The 19,503-nt window shown below is 54.8% G+C and overlaps 1 protein-coding gene across 2 annotated transcripts in view; it reads right to left on the minus strand.

Annotated features, from left to right (window-relative positions):
• Window positions 1–941: 941 nt before the first annotated feature.
• TOGARAM2 (TOG array regulator of axonemal microtubules 2) overlaps window positions 942–19,503 on the minus strand; it is a 59,684-nt gene continuing 41,122 nt past the window's right edge. For both annotated transcript variants that reach the window (XM_056129854.1, XM_056129848.1), the window contains exons 14-20: window positions 18,950–19,108; window positions 17,664–17,781; window positions 16,968–17,062; window positions 15,760–15,952; window positions 14,148–14,364; window positions 5,060–5,146; window positions 942–1,291 (exon numbers count right to left, since the gene is read on the minus strand). In XM_056129854.1, coding sequence (XP_055985829.1) covers window positions 951–1,291; window positions 5,060–5,146; window positions 14,148–14,364; window positions 15,760–15,952; window positions 16,968–17,062; window positions 17,664–17,781; window positions 18,950–19,108 — 1,210 coding nt within the window. In that variant the 3' untranslated portion in view covers window positions 942–950. The remainder of the gene's footprint in view (window positions 1,292–5,059; window positions 5,147–14,147; window positions 14,365–15,759; window positions 15,953–16,967; window positions 17,063–17,663; window positions 17,782–18,949; window positions 19,109–19,503) is intronic.

Raw genomic sequence — 19,503 nt, forward strand, 5'->3', positions numbered from 1 at the left:
TGAATGACCTGAGTCTAGTTCTTCCAGGTCACGCCACCGTCAGCCTGTCACTGGCCCCAGACAAGACAGAGACTTACCCACTCCAGCCTGTACTTCCTCCTGCTCAGATCAAGACCCCAATTCTCTGGGTGCTCGTATTAGAAGTTCTTCTGCCAGCTTCCTAGGCCCCTGCACCCCAAAGTCGTGTCTATCTATGATGCTTCTGGGCACATGTTGGACTCCATGGCCCAACACCCACCTCACCTTCTGTTTCTCTAGTGGGACACAGTGTGCAGTTCCCTTCGGAATCCATCACTCATCATCATCGGAATCCATCGTCCAGAGAAGAGGCATCATACCTTGGGCCCATGCTCCTTTTTCTGTTTTATTTATTTATTTGGTTTTGGGAGGGGCCACACCCAGAACTGCTCAGGGTTTGCTCATGGCTTTGTGCTCAGGGATCACTCCTGAAGTGCTCAGGGACTGCTATGGGGTGCCAGGGAAGTTGGCTGTGTGCAAGGCAGAGGCCTTAACTCCTGTTACTGTCTCTCTGGCCTTCTCCTGCTCCTTGTAAAAGCTTCCCTGAGGCCCAAATGCCAAGGCCAAGAAGAGTGAGACACAAGTCACTGGTCCCCAGGGATGTGTTCCTGGGCTCAAATGACCAACTTAGGATGTCTGTGTTTCAGGATGGGGGCACTCTATGGGTCGGTGCCAATACTGCGTCTCACTCACGACCGTTAAACATTGATCAATGTTGTCACGTTTGGGTTGTTCGCCGCAATCCTAGTTCCGAGGTTAAAACCGGCACAATAAAGCCTTAGAAAAATAAGTAATTCTTTTATTTCTACTTCAAAATAGACTGTGTACATCTGGAGCACTAAGGGAAAGGAAACCGGAAGATAATTCCATCATAAAAATTTAAAAAAAAGATTTAAAAAAAAAAAAAGAGCGATTGCCTGCTGCCAATCTCTTTATTCCAGCTGAAAGGGGCGTGAGCTGCCAATGGTCTGGCTGTGGGTGCCCGGCCCTCGGATGCTGGCCCGGAGGCGGCCTCCCAGGGGCTCCACATCCAGGACTTCCTGGAGCACTTTGAGGATGGGCTTTGGCTGACAGGCGGCCAAGTCCTGCAGTCGGGGTCCCATGAGCTCCTGAAGGCTCCTACTTAGCTGTGCCACAGCCACGGAGCGGATGTGCCCCCCTGGGCCACGCAGGATTCCAGTCCCAGACATGCTGCTCAGGAAGTACCAGAGGACCGGAAGGACATAGCGCTCCACAGCCTGCGGCTTTCGGGGGTAAACTGAGGCCACCAGCGCTGTTGGTCAGAGAGAGAGAGAGAGAGAGAGAGAGAACCATTAGCCCAGCACGCTATCCCCCTTCCTACTTTTAGTCTATTAGTCACAGTTCCTTGGGCTTATGACATGTGTAGGGGTCCATGCAAATGCTCCATTTCTTTTAAAATCAGAAGCAAAGATTTGAAGACCACTGAGCTGGATGTGTTCGTGCCAAGCAGTCAGAAATGAAGTTTTTAAAGAGAGTTCACATCCAGCAATGCTGGGTCAGTGGAGATGGGGGGGGACTTGGGACCACTTCTGGTAATGGTTTGACCATCAGTGCAGGTGGGGAGTTGGCCTCTAGGGCCCAAGGTACAACTCAGGACCTCGCACCTGCCAGCAATGTGCTCGTAACATCCAGGACCATTAAAAGAATTTTTTTCTTAAATTTTTATTAGTGAGGGGGCTGGAGTGATAGCACAGCGGGTAGGGCGTTTGCCTTGCACGTGGCCGATCCGAGTTCGATTCCCAGCATCCCATATGGTACCCTGAGCACTGCCAGGGGTAATTCCTGAGCATAGAGCCAGGAGTGACCCCTGTGCATTGCCGGGTGTGACCCAAAAAGAAAAAAAAATTTTTTTATTAGTGAAACACCATGAGGTACAATTGTAGACTGGAGAACATTAAAAGAATTTTTAAAAGAGTAGATGAGTTTAGGGGCCATGTGCCTCTGTGCTCAGGGGCTACTCCTGGGTCTGTGCTCAGAGATGACTTCTGACAATGTTCAGGAGCTTGTCTATGGCATCAAACTGGGGTTGGCCATATGCAAGGCAAGGGCTTAACCCCCGTACTATCTCCCTAACCCCTAAAATAACACCAATACTATTTATATATGGGCTGGAGCGATAGCACAGTGGGTAGGGTGTTTGCCTTGCACACAGCCAACATGGTCAACCCGAGTTCGATTCCTCCGCCCCTCTCGGAGAGCCCAGCAAGCTATCAAGTGTCTCGCCTGCACGGCAAAGCCTGGCAAGCTCCTCGTGCTGTATTCAATATGCCAAACACAGTAACAAGTCTCACAATGTTATTGGGCCTGCTCGAGCAAAAATCGATGAACAATGGGAGGACAGTGACAGTGATTATTTATATGGACGAATGATAATGAGAAGGCAACGGGGCACAGGGCCCCATGACAAGGCTCAGGGCCCCTGCAATGGGTCCCCCGAGTTCAGGGAAGAGCGGGTGACAGACACCTGTTATTCCGCCTTTTCGGGCCGTGAGACCTGAGTAAGCAACCCCGCCTCTCTGCCCCTATTTCCCAACCTGCTGAATGAGGAGAATACGCTTGAGATCATCAAAAAGTGAGTAACAAATGTGCCTGAGCTGCTTTGGGAGACACTGGATGATACAGGTGTGGCTTTCACCCACAGACCCTCCCTGGGGTGCACGCAGCTTTAAGGAAGCCTGTAGCAGAGGAATGAGCTATCTGGGTGGGGGACCATCCTGGAAGGATGGGTATTTGATCACTGTATAATTGAAACCCAAGCACAAAAATTTTTAAGTCTACAACTGTACCTCATGGTGTCTCACTAATAAAAATTAAAAAAAAAAAAAAAGGAGAGCCCAGCACGGCTGGGGTCTGGAGCCTCATCGCACCGCAGAGCAGCAGGGCATCCAGGGGCAGGCTCTGCACCTTCACGGTGATGAAACACTGGATAGTTATCCACCCCACCCCCACCCCCACCCTGAGCCCTGCCAGCAAGCCCCAGCAGCAGAAGCCCGCTCAGCAGAAAGCACTCAGTCTCCCTGGGAAAGGGAGGAGACGGTGACCCATAGGCCCCTCCTGCCGTTCTAGAAGTCCTGACAAGAAAGAAAAAAAACCATGAAAACTCTAGCTTCAGAGCATGCGGTGTACTTAGCACCAGATTTACGGCGTTCAACCATGCTATAATTAGCCGTTGCTTCTTGTCAGCTGGAACTTGCCTCCCTGTTCCTGGCAGAGAGGAACAGTTCGCAGGAGAGCTTACACCCAGCTAGCACAGCTGGCAGCAGGGCTGTATAGAAACGTAGGTGGCTGTGGCCCGGCGGGAAACAACAACGGTCCATGGCTAGTCTAAGTCACTCACCAGGGGCTGGGAAGGGTTTCTCCCCAGAGGAAGGGGATTCTGAGAGAGAAACAGTTCCAGAACAGGGAGCTAGGGTGGTCTCGGTCACAAAGCCCCACTGCACGGATCCCCCAATCCTGCCTCAGTCTCCCCCCTTGCCTAGCACCCAGAAGGGAGGTAAGGGGCCACTCTGGGAACACTGGAAGAACTGAACCAGGGTTGGAAGCAAGAGGAAGGGGCTTGGAGGTGTGGGGACATGCAGACCAGCACTGCCTCACAGGGCAGAGAGGGGAGAGGGAGAGAGTGGAGGTGATACCTGCACCGGGGTTGGGGGTGGAGGGAGGGCTTCCCAGGCAAAGGTGATGGTGGGGAGCGGGTGGCATTCTGGTACCCAGAGGGCAAGGGCAGGCCGACTCCGGGACAGGCTGCTGGGGATGAGTCTGGAAGACCCGCCAGGTTAAGTGGCCCCAAGCACTTGGCCTTTCTCAGCACGGCTCTCATTCCGCAGGAAGGACCCACACAGACCCACACTCTCCACTGGGCGCTGCGTGGACGAGAGGCTCCGTTTGTGTATCTGACTTGGGGTGGTGAGAGCGCAATGAAGCCAGCCAGTGACGGGCCCCAAAGACCCCATCAGGGAACCCAGGTGCTATCCCAGAGGGCACTGGGGAGTGGCAGTGATATAAACTGTAAATGGAGGATAACACCACCCTGTGCCTTTTATTTATTTATTTATTTATTTATTTTTGCTTTTTGGGTCACACCCCGCAATGCTCAGGATTACTCCTGGCTCTGCACTCAGGAATTACTCCTGGAGGTGACAGGCTCGAACCCAGGTCAGCCGCCTGCAAAACAAACACCCTAGCCGCTGTACTATTGCTCCGGCCCACCCTGGGACTTTTAGGGGAGCCTTGGGGTGGGGGGCCTCAAGAGCAGGCCTCCTCCTCTGCCTCCTCCAGCATCCTTTCTGGTGGAAGAGGAGGTCCTTGGAGTGCAAGACAGAGAAAGAGCTGAGGCCCCTGACCCCCAGCCATGTGGGCTGGTAGCTAGGAATCTGTCCCCCCAAAGTGTGTGGTGCCTTCTCCTGCCATCTCCAGGGCCAAGGCAGCAGGTCCGAGCCCTGGGCTGAAATCTCACAGCTGCAAACTCAAAGCACAAGGCAGTACCCACTCCAAAGGCTGTTTCCTTGGACCACAGAAAGCTACCCCTGGAGGAAGAAATGCATGCCAGCTTCTGAAGTGTGTGTGTGTGGGGGGAGGACTAGGAGCAGGAGGAGGGGGAGTAAGGCTCAGCTCTCCAGCAGTGCTGAGACCTGCAGGTCGCCCAGTGAGTCTCAGTCTGGCGACTCAGTGCCCGGACCCAGACAGATGGTGCTACTTGGGCTGGTAACTCGGGATCTCCACATACAAGATATATGTTTCAGTTCCGGGAGCCCTCTCCCCCAGCCCCCACCTGATGATTGTTTTAAAAACTCTTTGATTCTGCAGCAAACAGCCTCACATTAACCTGAAGATTGTCATCTGGCAAGGTGGGAGTGACTTGGAAAAATAGCCTCCCCCCTCCCCCAAATTGCTTTTTGGTCCCAAGGACTATTTGATTATTTTCAGCCAAAAAGACAAGGTTGATTCAATCAGATATTAGGAAAGAGGAGCAGAGATAAACTGGACAGGGGAACTGGGGCCAGGTAGAGTTTGGGGTGCTCACCTGAGAGGCGCTCTATGACGTCCAGCAGTGCACGGCCACTCAGGAAACGCACCCGGGCAGAAAACGCTTGTAGGAGGCAGATGTTGTCTGGAAGAGACAGGGGCAGTGGGCATGAGGCCGTGGCAGGGCTGGTCACTGCCCAGCACTGCTTCCACCCATGGGGGATGAGGCTGTTGGAGGAGTGGAATCAATTCCTCCGGGTCGCCACGGGCCACTTCAAAAAGCAAATGATGTGGGATATGTGGGCAGCTTAAGTGGCCTAGAATCATGAAACTGGCTTCCTAAGAAAGTCAATTACTCCCACAACCTGGCCCATATTATCTGTGAGTCATCAAAATCATTGTGAGCTTAGAGCAGAACGGAGTGGGTGCAAGGATGGATGACGAGGTGGATGGATGGATAGTGGGTGGATGGGAGGAGGGTAATGGTTGGATGGACGCGTGCATGCAAGCATGCGTGGGTGGTGGGTGGATAATAGATGGATGCAGAGATGATGGGTGATGGATGGATGGTGGGTGGATGGCAAGGTGGACGGTAATGGATGAATGGATGGATGGATGGAGAGATAAAAGATAGATGGTAACAGGGATACAAGTAATAGAGGCAGATGATATATGACAGAGAGAACGAAAATAGAGATCGACTGAAAGATAGATGTAGATCTGTACATGATTTCAGAGGAAACTGAGGCACAGTCACACCGGAAGTATGTAAAGGTGTGAACTGGGTTGGGGTTAGATTTCTCAACTATTGAATTCCCTCACATGCCTAAATCTCCCTCTAGCGAGCAGGACAGGACAGGGGTCAAGGAGCCTTCTGCCTCCGAGGCCTGGAGTTGAGGTCCGTATGTATCCCACCTGCCTGCTCCCTGTCCTCCCCCCCAGGAGATGCCTTTGACAAGGAGTGGACACTCCCCCACTGGAAACTGCATACTCGTGTCACTGAGTGGAGGAAGGAGTGCCAGGGTTAGGGTGAAGCCCTCCTGGCTTGCCCAAGACGGCACCCACTCTAGCACTGGAATTCCCCCATGTCAGGAACCTTCTCACCCACCCACCAGGAGGCTCTGTCACGTCTCAGAGACAGAAGCACCGAGCTGACTGGAGCGTCTGCGGGATGCACAACCCTCCAGAGTGTACCCGTGAACTCGTCGCCAGAGGCCCAGCCAAACACGTGAAGAGCCCAGAGCACTCTCCCCTCCCCGACTCACCCTGCAGAGTAAGGAAAGGTTCCTTCTCTCTTGTTGGTGGGGGAGGAGGAGGTGCGAGAATGGAGGTTGGGCCACACCCAGCAGTGTTCGGGAGCTATTTCTGGCTCTGTGCTCAGTAGTGAGCCCTGGGGATGCTCAGGAAACCACACGTGGTACCGGAGGTTTGATCCAAGGTCGTGGCAGAGGTCGCCACATGCAAGGCAAGCGCCTTCCTCCTGCACGCTCCTGGGCCAAGGGGAAACTTCTAACCTGCTGCACCCTGCACCTGCCCACCAGCCTGTGCCCTGCCAGCCAAACCCCAGGTCTGCCTGTGACCCAACCACACCTGCGTGGGCTGCCTGGGACTTTGGCGCTGTATGAAGAAGCTCTGGGGAAATAAAGGAATGGGAAAGGAATGGGAGGGTGGAGCAGGTGGGGCATGCACTCGCATTCTTCAGATCTCTCCCTCTCTCCCTCTGTGTGTGTGTGTGTTTGTCTGTCTGTCTGTCTGTCTTCCCACCCCCACCCCCACCCCCACCCCCAGTGGTGTTCACGGTTTACTCCTGGCTCTGTGCTCAGGGATCACTCCTGGCACTATTCAGGGAGCCATATGGGTGCCAGAGATCCAACCTGGGTTGGCTGCATGCAAAGCCAGCACCCCACCCACTGCACTATCTCTGACCCTGTCCCCCATTCTTTGCATTTCTAGATTCATGTCCAGGCACTGACCCCAGAGTACCACAGGCGGCTGACCTCTGACTCTCAGACTCTACTTACCCACCCACACAATCTGCACAGGATGTTGGGGGAGCAAACGGGAGCTGTCCCAGAGGACACCCTTTTGGGCCAGACCGACTGGAGACCCCACATGCCTCACCCTAAGATTTCCAACCACCCTATCAAAGAGAACCCCAGGGGGGCACTTGCATAAAATGTGTGTCTTTTAGGGGGGGAACATGCCTGCCCCTGTCAGGGAGGTGAGAGTTTCAACCCCAACAAGCATGCCCCGAGGTGCCAGGAGCTGACCATCTCCAGCCTGACAATTCTCCCTGGGCAGGGCCCAGATTAGAAACCGGTCAGAGGTCTCATTGGGCAAGTTCTTCTCTCCCAAGCTCCTCAGCTACTCTCTACAACAGAGACCCCTGAGGTGAGCAACCCAGGGGTCTTTCCCATGAGCCCTAGCTGGGCGCTTGTTCCTGCTGCCGCCTTGCAGTCTTGCATGACTCCTGGGACCCGCCAGGGCCACAGAGGAGAAAATAAACCATCTACCTGCGAAACAGCCCAGCAGCAAGACCTTCCAACCTGGGAGATGCAGGGAGTGGCAGCCTCCAAAGGGCTGCAGAGAGCAGAAAGATCTCGGGGTGCAATGGTGGAAGAGCAGGTTTGCACGACCCTCCTCTGCATTCCTAGTCCCATGGACCAGGAGCTCATGTGAGGGGCCAAGACCCCGCCTCACCTCCCTTCACGACAATCTGGCCAGGACTCTGCCTGCACATAGCTTGCAGAGAGAAACCAGGAAGTGGAGCACCCTTGCAATGGAGTATCCAGAACCCTGGGTCAGGCTGCACGGACACAGTATATAACAGGTGCTCAATAAATACTTGCAGGGGCTGGAGCGATAGTTCAGCGGGTAGGGTGTTTGCCTTGCACATCACCAACCACGGTTCAATCCCTGGCATCCCCTATGGTCCCCCAAGCCGGTACTAATTCCTAAATGCTGAGCCAGGAGTAACCCCTGAGTGTTGGGTGTGACCCAAAAAGCAAATAAATAATTAAATAAATTATTGTCACTGTCACTGTCCTCCCGTTGTTCATCGATTTGCTCGAGCAGGCCCAGCAACGTCTCCATTGTGACAATTGTTACTGTGTTTGGCATATCGAATATGTCAGGGATAGCTTGCCAGGCTTTACCATGCGGGTGAGATACTCTCATTTGCTTGCTGGGCTCTCCAAGAGGGGTGGAAGAATCGAACGTGGGTCGGCCATGTTGGACGCTTGCAAGGCCCTACCCACTATGCTATCGCTCCAGCCCAATTAAATAAATAAATAAATAAATATTTGCAGAGTTCAGGGCAAAGGAAAAGCAGAGACTTCAGTCTGCCCACATCCAGAGACCCCAAGGCACCACGCTCAGGGAGAGGGAGGAGCAAGAGGGTTCTGGTCTCCCTTCCTCAGTATGGGCTTATTTTCAGGTTTCCCAAAGCCCCGAGAGACAGGAAAGCCGAGTGGTTAAGGGTGTGGGTGCTGGGTCCAGAGCACCTGTTCTTCCATCTCTTGCAGGACCCGCCGCTCACCCTCTCTCGACCACAGTCCTGCGTGTCTAATCCACCATCCTCACAGAGCTGCCATGAGAATGAGATGCGTAAACCCAGGGTAGAACCTTGGCTGCTAACAACGGGGACGAGTGGCAACTGTGGTTGCTACCCTTACTCTCATTCCCTCACGCTGCCTGCAAGTCCAGCACATGGAGGGCCCGCTAAGAGGCTTCCAGCCCGGGGGGTTTGTCGGAGCCTCCCCTGTTTCACACACAGAGCATGGCCACCCTGCTCTTGCCCACAAAGATTTGGGCCACGATGCTCCAGGCCAAGAATGCAGCTGGGGCTGGTCAGCCAGAAATCCTGTCTCCCTGCCCTCACCTGCCCTCTCTCCACAAGGGCAGACTGGCGGGGGGGGGATGGAGGGGAGGTTGCTTCTGCCAACTCCTGAGATTATCAGGCCGGATCGGGTCATGTTCAGGCAAACCAGAGAGGGCTTTTTAGAAAGTGTGAAGAACAAAAACAAAACAAAGCGTAAAAACACACAATAATGTTGGGGCTGGAGCGATAGCACAGCGGTAGAGCGTTTGCCTTGCACACAGCCAACATGGCCAATCCGAGTTCGATTCCTCCGCCCCTCTCGGAGAGCCCGGCAAGCTACCGAGAGTATCTCGCCCGCACGGCAGAGCCTGGCAAGCTACCCGTGACGTATTTGATATGCCAAACACAGTAACAACAAAAGTCTCCAATGGAGACGTTACTGGGCCCTCTCGAGCAAATCGATGAACAACGGGAGGACAGTGATGGTGAATGTTGGGCCAGAGCAGGGGCTAACTGACCCTGGTTCAATCCTGGGCATCACATAGGATCTCCCAAGCACCAGCAGGGATCCCTCCTGAGCACTGAGCTGGGAATATGTGAAACATGGCAACAAGCACCGGAGCAGATAAGATCTGTCCCTACATAGCAAATAAGATCTGTCCCTTCAGAGCACCCAGTAGGGAGTGTCTGGGCGCATTTGACAAGCACCAGGTATCCGCCTTGAGTCTCACCCAACCCCCCAAGAATTGTCGCCTCTGCTTAGCAAGTCATTCCTAACTACAGCATCTAGCCCTAATGGGGATTAGGCCAGGGCAAAGCAGAGTTGGAAAGGGAACAGGTCAGTAATGCTGAACTTTATGTGACTGGACCATCCTCTTAAACTGAGACCCTCTACAAAATATGTGTGCAAACAGACAACAAACAAACACTGTCCTCCCCTTGTTCATTGATTTGCTCGAGCAGGCCCAGTAACGTCTCCATTTTTGAGACTTGTTGTTACTGTGTTTGACATATTGAATACGTCATGGGTAGCTTGCCAGCTTTGTCGTGCAGGCGCGATACTCTCTGTAGCTTGCCGGGCTCTCCGAGAGGGGCGGAGGAATCGAACCCAGCTCAGCTGGGCTGACTGCGCACAAGGCAAACACCTCTGTGCTATTGCTCCAGCTCCAAATATGTGTGCATTTGGCAATAAACTGAATGGCCATCGGTTGTCTCCCAGAGTGGTATCTCCTCACGCCCATCATCCTTCGCCTCACGTCTGCCTAGACCCGGTGTGCAATGTGTCTGGGCACATTGGGGAAAACCTGTTCCCCAATAGGAATAGTCTCTGAGCGTCAAGAGGGTGGGACCCAATTTGACCCCTAAACAAAAAACAAACAAACAAAATGTTATATGGATACTAAAACCAAAGCAGGTCTGTTTGTCACAGGAGAAAACTGGGGATGACTCATCTCATCAGAAAAGTACAGGGCTGGAGAGATAATCCAGTGGGTAAGGCATTTGTCTTGCACTCAGCTGAGCTGGGTTTGATCCCTGGCACTGCATATGGTCCCTGAGCACAGGAGTAATCCCTGAGTGCAAATTCAGAAGGAAGATCTGAGCATTACAGGGTGTGGCAGGAAAAATAAAAGAAGTGCAAGCTAAGGTCCCTTTCCTGTCAGAGTTGCTAACGTGACTCGTGTGTGAGATGGTCCCACTCTGCCTTGGTGAAGCCACTGCAAATTCGAACATGTGACAGAGTCCCAGCCCTGTGCACCAATGGGGTAGACAGAAAAGATCGCTCACCTAAAAATAAAATAAGTAATGTGTTTGGGGCTGGAGCGATAGCACAGCGGGGAGGGCGTTTGCCTTGTACGCGGCCGACCCGGTGTCGATTCCCAGCATCCCATATGATCTCCTGAGCACCACCAGGAGTAACTCCTGAGTGCAGAGCCAGGAGTAAGCCCTGTGCATCGCTGGATGTGACCCAAAAAGAAAAAAAATAAGTAATGTGTTTAAGTAATGGTTTCTTTAAGAAATTTTTTTCACCCTTCTGAATGCTTTTTATTTTCCATCTCCACAAATGATGACATGACTCTTACAGAGGTGGAAATGTGTATTTTCAAATGGAAGTCGAGCGACTCCACAGGTGCGTGGGCAGCATGGCGTTGTTCGTGGGTGAAGCACTGTGGGGTGGGGTTCGTGGTTTCTAACCAGGGACATCTGAGTGGACACAGAGAAGGCTTTGAGCAGTTGGTGCATTTGTAGGGCACCACAGAGGAGTACAGAGGAGTGTCTAAGCCCATAAGAGGAGAGCGTTGACTGTATGAAACACCAACGGGATTGAATTCAGAGCCCGACAACTCGATAGCTGTGTGGGTCTGGCGCTGCCCTGCTCCAAGCTTATCTGCCTTTGCCAGCCCAGGCTGAGGGTGCTGGGATTAGCAGTGCTCCTTCGGGAGCTCGGAAGCCTGAATGCGGAGAGGATGAGCTGCCAGCAGCCTGATATTTTCATCAGGGACTTCTCTGCTATCACTAAGCCTGTGACAGAACCAGGTTGTCTGGCTCGGAGCTGCCTTAAGCTCCAGGATAAGTGCCCTGAAATGAGAAGGTTTGGGTGCAGAGTAGAAAGGAGGGTCCTGTGACCTCAGTGCTGGGGAAGTCCCCCAGTGGCTGGGGCCACACGCAGAGGTCAAGACAAAAGGTATCCACAATGGCTTTCCTTGTTCCCCAAAAGAGACGTGGGCAGAAACCCCTCCTGCCAAGCTCATGCCACCTCATACCCACTTCCGTAGAATAATCAAGGGTCTGGAAGAGATTCCAGGGATGGTGCATCAGCTCTGCAGCTCTGGGGTCACCACAGATCTGGATCTCTGGGATCCAAAGTTCGGGGGCACAGCCAGAGGTCGCCTATGAAGGTTCAAGTCCCATGCTGGCTGCACGATGGACTTTGTCCTCAAAATCGGGCTGACCTGTCTCTGGAGCAGGGGCCCAGCACATCCAGGCTGAGCCCCAGCTCCATCCCTTCCCAAAACACACACTTCATAGCATTTATCTGAACCTTAGAACCTGTGGAGAGGGTGGGAGTGTGAGCATGTGACAACTTTCTCCCTTAAAAAACCTTCTTCTCTTTAAAGGGGCCAAACCCCTCCTAGGAGTATTCTAAGGTACTCAGGGGCCGCATGGAGACACCCCCTAGCCCAACTAGGCTCCCGAAGGGAAAGGATCATCTTTTCGGCTGATGTGGGAAGGAAGGTATGGATCACTTCTTTTTGTTTTGTTTGGGGTGTACATCTGGCAGTGCTCAGGGCTTTCTCCTGTCTCTGTGCCCAGGAATCATTCCGGATGGGGCTCAGGATATCATACGTGGGGTGGGGAAATCAAACTGGGGTCCTCTGTGTGCAAGACAACCACCCACGTGTACCTGTTCCCTTTCCCACTCCCCCCCTCCCCTTCATCTACGGTCTTGTCCCCTCACGTGGCATTCACTGCCTGCCACTCAAGCTGAGACCATAGTTTGCGGATGACAGCCATGCCAGGGCAGGACACGGCCCTGGCACACCCATCCAGGGACTCCCCCAGTCCGTGAGCATTCCTTTGGACCACCTCAATCCTTGCTGATCTGGCCCGCAGGGGTTGTGAGGAGCGCTGGGGGTTAAGAAGGCACAGCTCATTACAAGGCCAGGTGTGCCCAAGCCCCAGGCCCAATGAACACAACCCCTGGGGACCAGACCCCAGGTTTTGCTTTTTGAGCACCTTTTGCTAGGGATTTACTGGCATCCTCCCTCCCGGAGAGGCCATTCTATTCCAGCCTGGTGCCAACCTAACTCTCGGAGAGGAAGTCAGCACCCGTCAGATTCTCCCTGGACTGGCTTTTACTGATGGCTCTAGGGAGGGTGAGGGTCATGGCCCACAGCTGGCCTTACCATCCCTCCCTATGACGCCCGGTCCCGGGGGGGAGCATCTTCCTGAAGCCACCACCTACCAAAGCGTGATCACTCCCAAAAGCAGGGTCACTTCACAGGGGGCACAGCCTGGACAGGGGGCCTGGGCAGAGAGACACCCGCGTCCAGAAATGCCAGGGTTAAGGGCTGGACAGTGGGGAGGGCGCTGCCCTTACATACAACTGACCCAGGTTCGATCCCAGACATCCCCATGGTTCCCCCCACGCACCACCAGGAGTGACTCCTGAGTGCAGAACCAGACATAACCTCTGGGCATTCATAGATGTGGCCCCCAAACCAAAAACGCCAGGGCTCCCTGGGGACCAGGGAACTGTCACCATGGTCCAAAGGAGAAAGTGAACCCGGGAGGGGAAGAGTTAAAAGCCCTCTCTCAGGCTAGAGAGTGTGGTCCTCTCCAAGCCTCGAAGGCCTATTTCACGGGCGCAAGTTGCCCCATAAATCCCGGGTCCGCGATGATTTACCAAGAGCCTTGGTTATTGGCTACAGCAATCTCACTTACCCAGAGCAGCGCCGAGAACAAGCCATAATTTAGAACTAGATTTATATTGTTTGTTCTACAGCCACAAACTCAGCAAATCATAAATTCCCTCAGAAGTGAAGAGAGGAAATTGACAATATTTATGAACTCACGAGCCAGGGAGACGGGCCCGGGCAGCCTTGCGGTTCGTAACTGAACCGTTTTCCTGAGGGCTCAGGCCAAGGACACGGCAGAGGGCCCAGCCCTGGGGGCCCAGTGGGGACCTGCAGCCTCCCTGTGGGGATGGCCAGGGAATGCCTATGGCTGGACAGTGCTCCGGTCTCCAGGACTTAGAAGACAAAGATGGGAGATGTCAGGTCACAGTTTCCACTCAGCAGACAAGACTGGTTTGGGGAGCTCGTGGCTCTGGTCTGGACTTTAGTTTACTTGAGTGTCTCCTCCTCACACACACACCCAAAGGTCTAAACTTTCACTTCAGACTGTGAAAGTACCAAGTACTTCAGGTGCCAAGTACCTGCTACCCATAGAACAGAGAACAGAGATGGAGCCAGCAAGAGGACCCCCACACTCACAGTCCGTGACCCAGATGTGAAGCTACCGAGGCACAGAGGAGCCAGCCCCTCCCTGCTGTCTCTCCCAAGGGTGTTCCCACTATTTTCCCCTTCTTCCTCCCTGCTCCCCCACGCCTCCCTCGTCCCTCCCCTCCTCAGTACCCCAAAATCCTTCTCAGCCTGGCCCCAAGAAACATCTTCCTCAAAGGCGAGTCTCATGTATTCCACGCTCAAAAAAAGCCAATGGCCTCCAATGGCCTGACGCCACCCAGCACCCAGGAAGCCTGGCTGGGTGTGGGGCCTGGGACGGCTGCTGCCTGATAGGGCTGAGCCAGGTGCAGGCAGGGGCTCACCCAGACTCTTCATCATGACGTCCAGCACGGTGGCCGCCGCCGTGTAAATCCCTGAGTTCCTGGAGTTGAGGTTGTCGGCGACAGCGATGAGTGTGGAGAGCAGCATAGGGTGTAAACTCTCCTTGAGGAGGGGGATCATCTTGGCAAAAGACTCCAGCGCCCACTGGTTCACTTTCTTGTTGGAATCCTGAAGCCTTGGGGTGAAGGCATCAAAAACCTACGGAGACGGGCAGAGACCAAGAGTCCAGGTGACCGCCACACCCTGGTCAGCTGGGGCTTTCGCCTGCCTGGCCTCCCTCAGCCAGGATCCCTAGACTTTTTTCATTATTGTTTGGGGGCCACACACGGCAGTGCTCGGGGCTTACTCCTGGCTCTGTGCTCTGGGCTGGGGAGACCATATGGGGTGCCAGGGATTGATCCCAGGTTGTGTGTTTGCAGGGCAAGTGCCCTACCCACTGTACTATCATTCTAACCCCAACAGGTCCCTAAGCTTTTAAAATTAACCAACTTCTGCCAGGCTGTCCCGAGCTATCAGGAGAGGAGGAGAGGAAATGAGGAGAGGAAATGAGGAAACGCCTGGTGACCTCCCCTGCTCTCTCCTCCTGGGTGGGTGTGTGGGTTCCCCTCGTGAAACACAGATCAGGACCCTATGAAAGAGAGGTGGAAAAAAAAGGTGGAAAGAGAGGTCAGGGGCCTCATCCCAGACCACCCACAGGGAGGGAGCCAGGCTGGGAACTCAGCTCTCCAGGCCTTGATCCTACGTCTCCGGGACGCCAGCGTGTGCCAGGCTTGGCAGCTGCCTGAGTCCCAGCACTTCAGCAGCACTGCCTGATGGCCTGGCCAGCACTGGCCTGTGTGCACTAGACCCGAGCAGCCTCCCTCACCGCATCCCCCTCCATATCCATTGACAGGATGATGGTTTCCTCCAATCGGACCTGGCAGGACACCACAGTCTCACCCTCATGGCCTCTCGGTGATTTAGAATGCTATGGGAGAACTATGGACCAAACATGAGGGCCACTTAGTACCTGTATTGCAAACCATAATACCAAGATGGAGAAAGAGAGAGAGAGAGAGAGAGTAAAAGGGAATGCCCTGCCACAGAGGCAGGGGATGGAGAGGAAGGGTGGAGGTGGTGGGAGGGATACTAGGAACATTGGTGGTGGAGAATGGGCACAGGTAGAGGGATGGGTACTTGAGCATTGTATGACCGAAACATTAATCATGCAAGTTTTTAAGTCTGTAACTGTATCTCACGGTGATTCATTAAAATAAAATAATAATAATAAAATTAAATTAAAGAAAAAATAAGAATACTACAGGGACCGGACAGAGAGTGAAACCAGACAGATCTAACTCTTATCTTGCAGGTGCCTAACCTGGGGCCCCCTAAAGTCCCCCACGCCCACCAGAAGTGATCCTTGATGAATACAGAGCCAGGGGTAACCCCCTGAACACTCCCAGATGTGGCCCCCCCTGAACAAACAAAAACCCCAGAGCATTACCAAGGCATCCCATCACTATAGCATCAGTGGAGAGTCAGGAAACGGGCCATACTCGAGAGCTCGGGGCCAGCCCTGCTCTGAACTTCCCCACCAGGGCTGGGCCTCACCTGGATCAGGTTGGCCGAGATGAGCTCTGGCTTGGCCCTGCAGTGCTCAAGGAGCTTCCCCACGCCTTCCATCCGGGCCTGGTACTCCTTGGCTTCGAGCAGCCGCGTCAGCTCCTGCAGCTCCTCCCCCATCTCCACGCCGGCCCGCACGGAGGAACGCAGCCCCATCAGCGGGGGGCCGTGGGAGCTGAGCCTGTGTGGAAGGAGCCACGGCGGGTGGACACGCGCCTTGGCCCAGGCCGAGTCCACAGACTGGCAGACGGTACCTGCGGTTCAGTTTGGCCCCGACTTCTCCCCACTTGGGGACCCTCACCCCAAGGCAGACCTCAGAAACTGCTTTTCCTCAAGGGGATGGAGGGGGAAAGACAACAATGTGTGGGGCCTAGACCCCACACCCACATCGGGAGGAAGGACTTTCTCTTCCTGCATCTTTTCTCCTGCCCATAGACGTGTGGAGGCCGGAGGGGTGGTGCAGCCTGAGGGGTGAGACCCCCCGGAGGGGCCGATGGCAGAGCCTTCTGGCTGAGAAGGGGGCATCCAGCCATCGCCCTCAGTCCTGTCTCCGGGGGTCCAGCCTGAGGGGAAGCTTCAACCTCTCACGCCGGGGTCTGGGAAGGGCAGAGGGAGCACCTAGGAGAAGGTGGTGGAGAGCAGGCGCTCATGGACTCGGGTGGGATAAACAGGCCTGTGCTAGGCCCAGCCGGCACAGAACCAGGCCCTGCAGGGAAAACGCAGCAGTGAGAGGAAGAGAGGATGGAGGGGCAGGAAGAGAGTATGGGAGAGTGGGGGCCTGAGCGACAGCACAGCGGGGAAGGGCATTTGCCTGACGCGCGGCCGACCCAGGTTCGATTCCCAGCATCCCATAGGGTTCCCCAAGCACTGCCAGGAGTAATTCCTGAGTGCAGGGCCAGGAGTTACTCCTGAGCATCACCAGGTGTGACGCAAAAAGCAAAAAGAAAAGAAAAAAGTGTAGGGGAGAGGGTCAGAAATCACTCTGAGAAGGGGCCGGGGGTCCCTGTGTGCCCTAGAGTGATGAGTTCAGTGGTGCAGTGGAGTGTTGATGTTCAGAGTCCCCGCTTGCCTTCCTCCCTGAGGGGACGCATCCTACAAGCTCCCACGGCTGGGTCTCGGCCACCTCCCAGCCCACACACTGCCCCCAGCCCCTGGTGGAAGTCGGGGTGTGGGCTCTGGGAGAGGAGCGGCCTTACCTGTGCTCCCCGGACAGCCCGTTCTCGAACACCAGACTCCTTGACAACGTCTTGTGGCCTTTGGCAGATGGAGGCTCATCGTAGTCTTCTATTCCCTTGAAGACACACCCGCAACGTGAGCCAGGAGGGCTACCCCCCACCCCACCCCGAGACCCACTGGGCCCCGGAGCCAAGACTGGAACGTGAGGAATCACCCTTCCATCTGGCGACCTTCAGCAAGCATGGCTGAGCCACTTTTTTTTTCTGGGCTTACCAAGTGGTCCCCAGGGGGCCCTGGAGTAATGACTGGCAATTCTCCACCAACCCAGCCGGCAGGTCTATGTAGGGGTCCCAGGAGGTCATGCTGCTCGAACCCTGCAATCCCAGGGGTTCCCTGGGGGCCCCCAAGGCTGCCCCCCGCCATGCTCAGGGACCATGTGGTGCCAGTACTGCCTTCTGGGCCCACAGTGGAGCCTGCAGGAGTGGTGCAGAGGTGTGTGGTGTGTGGTGCAGTCTGGTGCAGACAGCACGTGCCCTGTAACTGCAAAAGGCTGACACCCAGAGAGGCTCAAGGGACACAGGCGTTTCCTGGGGTCTGCTCAGCTCCAGATCTGGGCACAAGGGGTGGAAAACTCAGCATGCCCTGGGCAGGGGCCTCAGCTGGCGAAAGCCTGGGGCCAGCCGGGCAGCAGACTCCGCCTGTCCTCCATGACTCACCCGCTGCTTGATGGCTGCCATGACCTTCCGCAGGTCATGTGACGGGAGGGACTGCTTCAGAAACGTGTCAAACTTGCTGTTTGCCATCAGGATGTTGACCATCTTCCGCCCATAAAACCTGCCGTTGGAGAAGGAGCGAGAGCAAGAGTCCAGAATTGAAATGCGTCAGGCAACATGATGGCCACTCAAGACCCCTATTGCAACCTACAACACCCTAAAGGAAAGAGTGAGGAAAAGAGAGTGCCCTGCCACAGAGGCGGGGTGGGGTTGGGAGGGATACCGGGATCATTGGTGGTGGAGGATGGGCACTGGTGGAGGGATGGGTACTTGATCATTGTACAACTGAAACCCAAGCACGGAAGTTTGTAAGTCTACAACTGTACATCATGGTGTTTCACGGAAAAGAAAGAAAGAAAGAAAGAAAGAAAGAAAGAAAGAAAGAAGAAAAGGAAAGGAAAGGAAAGAAAAGAAAAGAAAAGAAAAGAAAAGAAAAGAAAAGAAAATGCATTGGGCATTGGTTTCATGGCCTTAAATGGTTTTTCCATTGACGTGTGAAACCATCAACCCCTTAAAGAATCGGGACAGTAACCCTTACCCAGCTCAAAGCCAGACTCAGAAAAGATTCCGTGCAACATGCAGAAATCTATCACCAAGAGAAACTGCACTGAACCAGTCCCCAGACTCTCTTAGCAGCTTTCTCTATATGTGTGCTTGTTAGTTGATATCTGAATGCGTATACAAGATATATCTATCTAGTTTTTCACTTTTTTTTATTTTCCGATTTTGAGACACACCCAGCAGTGCTCAGGGCTCTGTGCTCTGGGATGCCCCCTGGCAGGGATCCAGGGGCCCTATGGAATGCTGGAAATTGAAAACGGGTTGATTGTGTGCAGGGCCCGCACCCTGTCCACTGCTCTACGTCTCCGACCCCATAACTCCTCTTTGAAAGGACTGCCCACAGCCTGGCTTCCCTCCCAAACCCACCTCCGGCCCGTGCTGGGGTTGCCCTGCTCCACCGCGGTCCCTCCCCATGACCCATACACCCAGGCACAGCCAGAAAGGTTTCATTCTGACTCCAAGGCTAGCACGCAGATAGGGAAACAGACCCCTTAACAATCGGGGGGCAGGGAGGGACCCCCCCGCCAGTGAAGCAACAAAGCAGCAAAGAGCCGACACTTGGACCCCAGAGATCGGGAAAGAGCCGGTGGCTGGGGCACTGGTGGGAGACCGAGCAGGTGCTGGGTGGGGGGGTACAGGAAGAGCAGGCCGGGGTGTCGCCTCGTTACCTGGTGTCCTGGTTGGAGTCCTGCGCCAGCCTCACCAGGTTGTGCACCAGCATGTCGGTGCTGTCCCTGGTGCCCGACAGAAGTTTCTCGGCGCCGATCTGCTCCAGGACGGCCGACAGGTGCTCCGCCGTGCACTTTCGGACTAAGGGGTTCCGGTGGCTGAAAGGGGACACCGTCATGGCCAAGGGCTCAGGCCGGAAACGAGGGCAGTTCCCAGAGGGGTGTGTGTGACCCTGCGATGCTGCATCCACACTTAACGCCGGGAGGGACTCCAGAATCTGTCTCTTGGAGCCCTGGAGAGTGTCTGTGGGAAGCGCGCAGCCTGGGGGATGCCCAGGTGCCTTCTGACCTGCTCCCAGAGGCCCGCGTGCCCACTCGTTCTGTGCCCTCCTGAGCACGTGGTCTGCCTGGGCTTGAACGCGCCCCGCCGGCCCTCCAGGAGGGCCCTCCCAGCCTCCCGCTGCCCTCCCAGCCTGCGGCTGAGCTGGACTCTCCCTGCAGGTCACACACAGGCACAGTGGCCCCCCTGGGCCCCCCTGAGGAGGCACAGTCAC

This window comes from Sorex fumeus, unplaced genomic scaffold (genome assembly GCF_029834395.1).
Source record: "Sorex fumeus unplaced genomic scaffold, SorFum_2.1 ptg000006l, whole genome shotgun sequence".
Classification (NCBI taxonomy): domain Eukaryota; kingdom Metazoa; phylum Chordata; class Mammalia; order Eulipotyphla; family Soricidae; genus Sorex; species Sorex fumeus.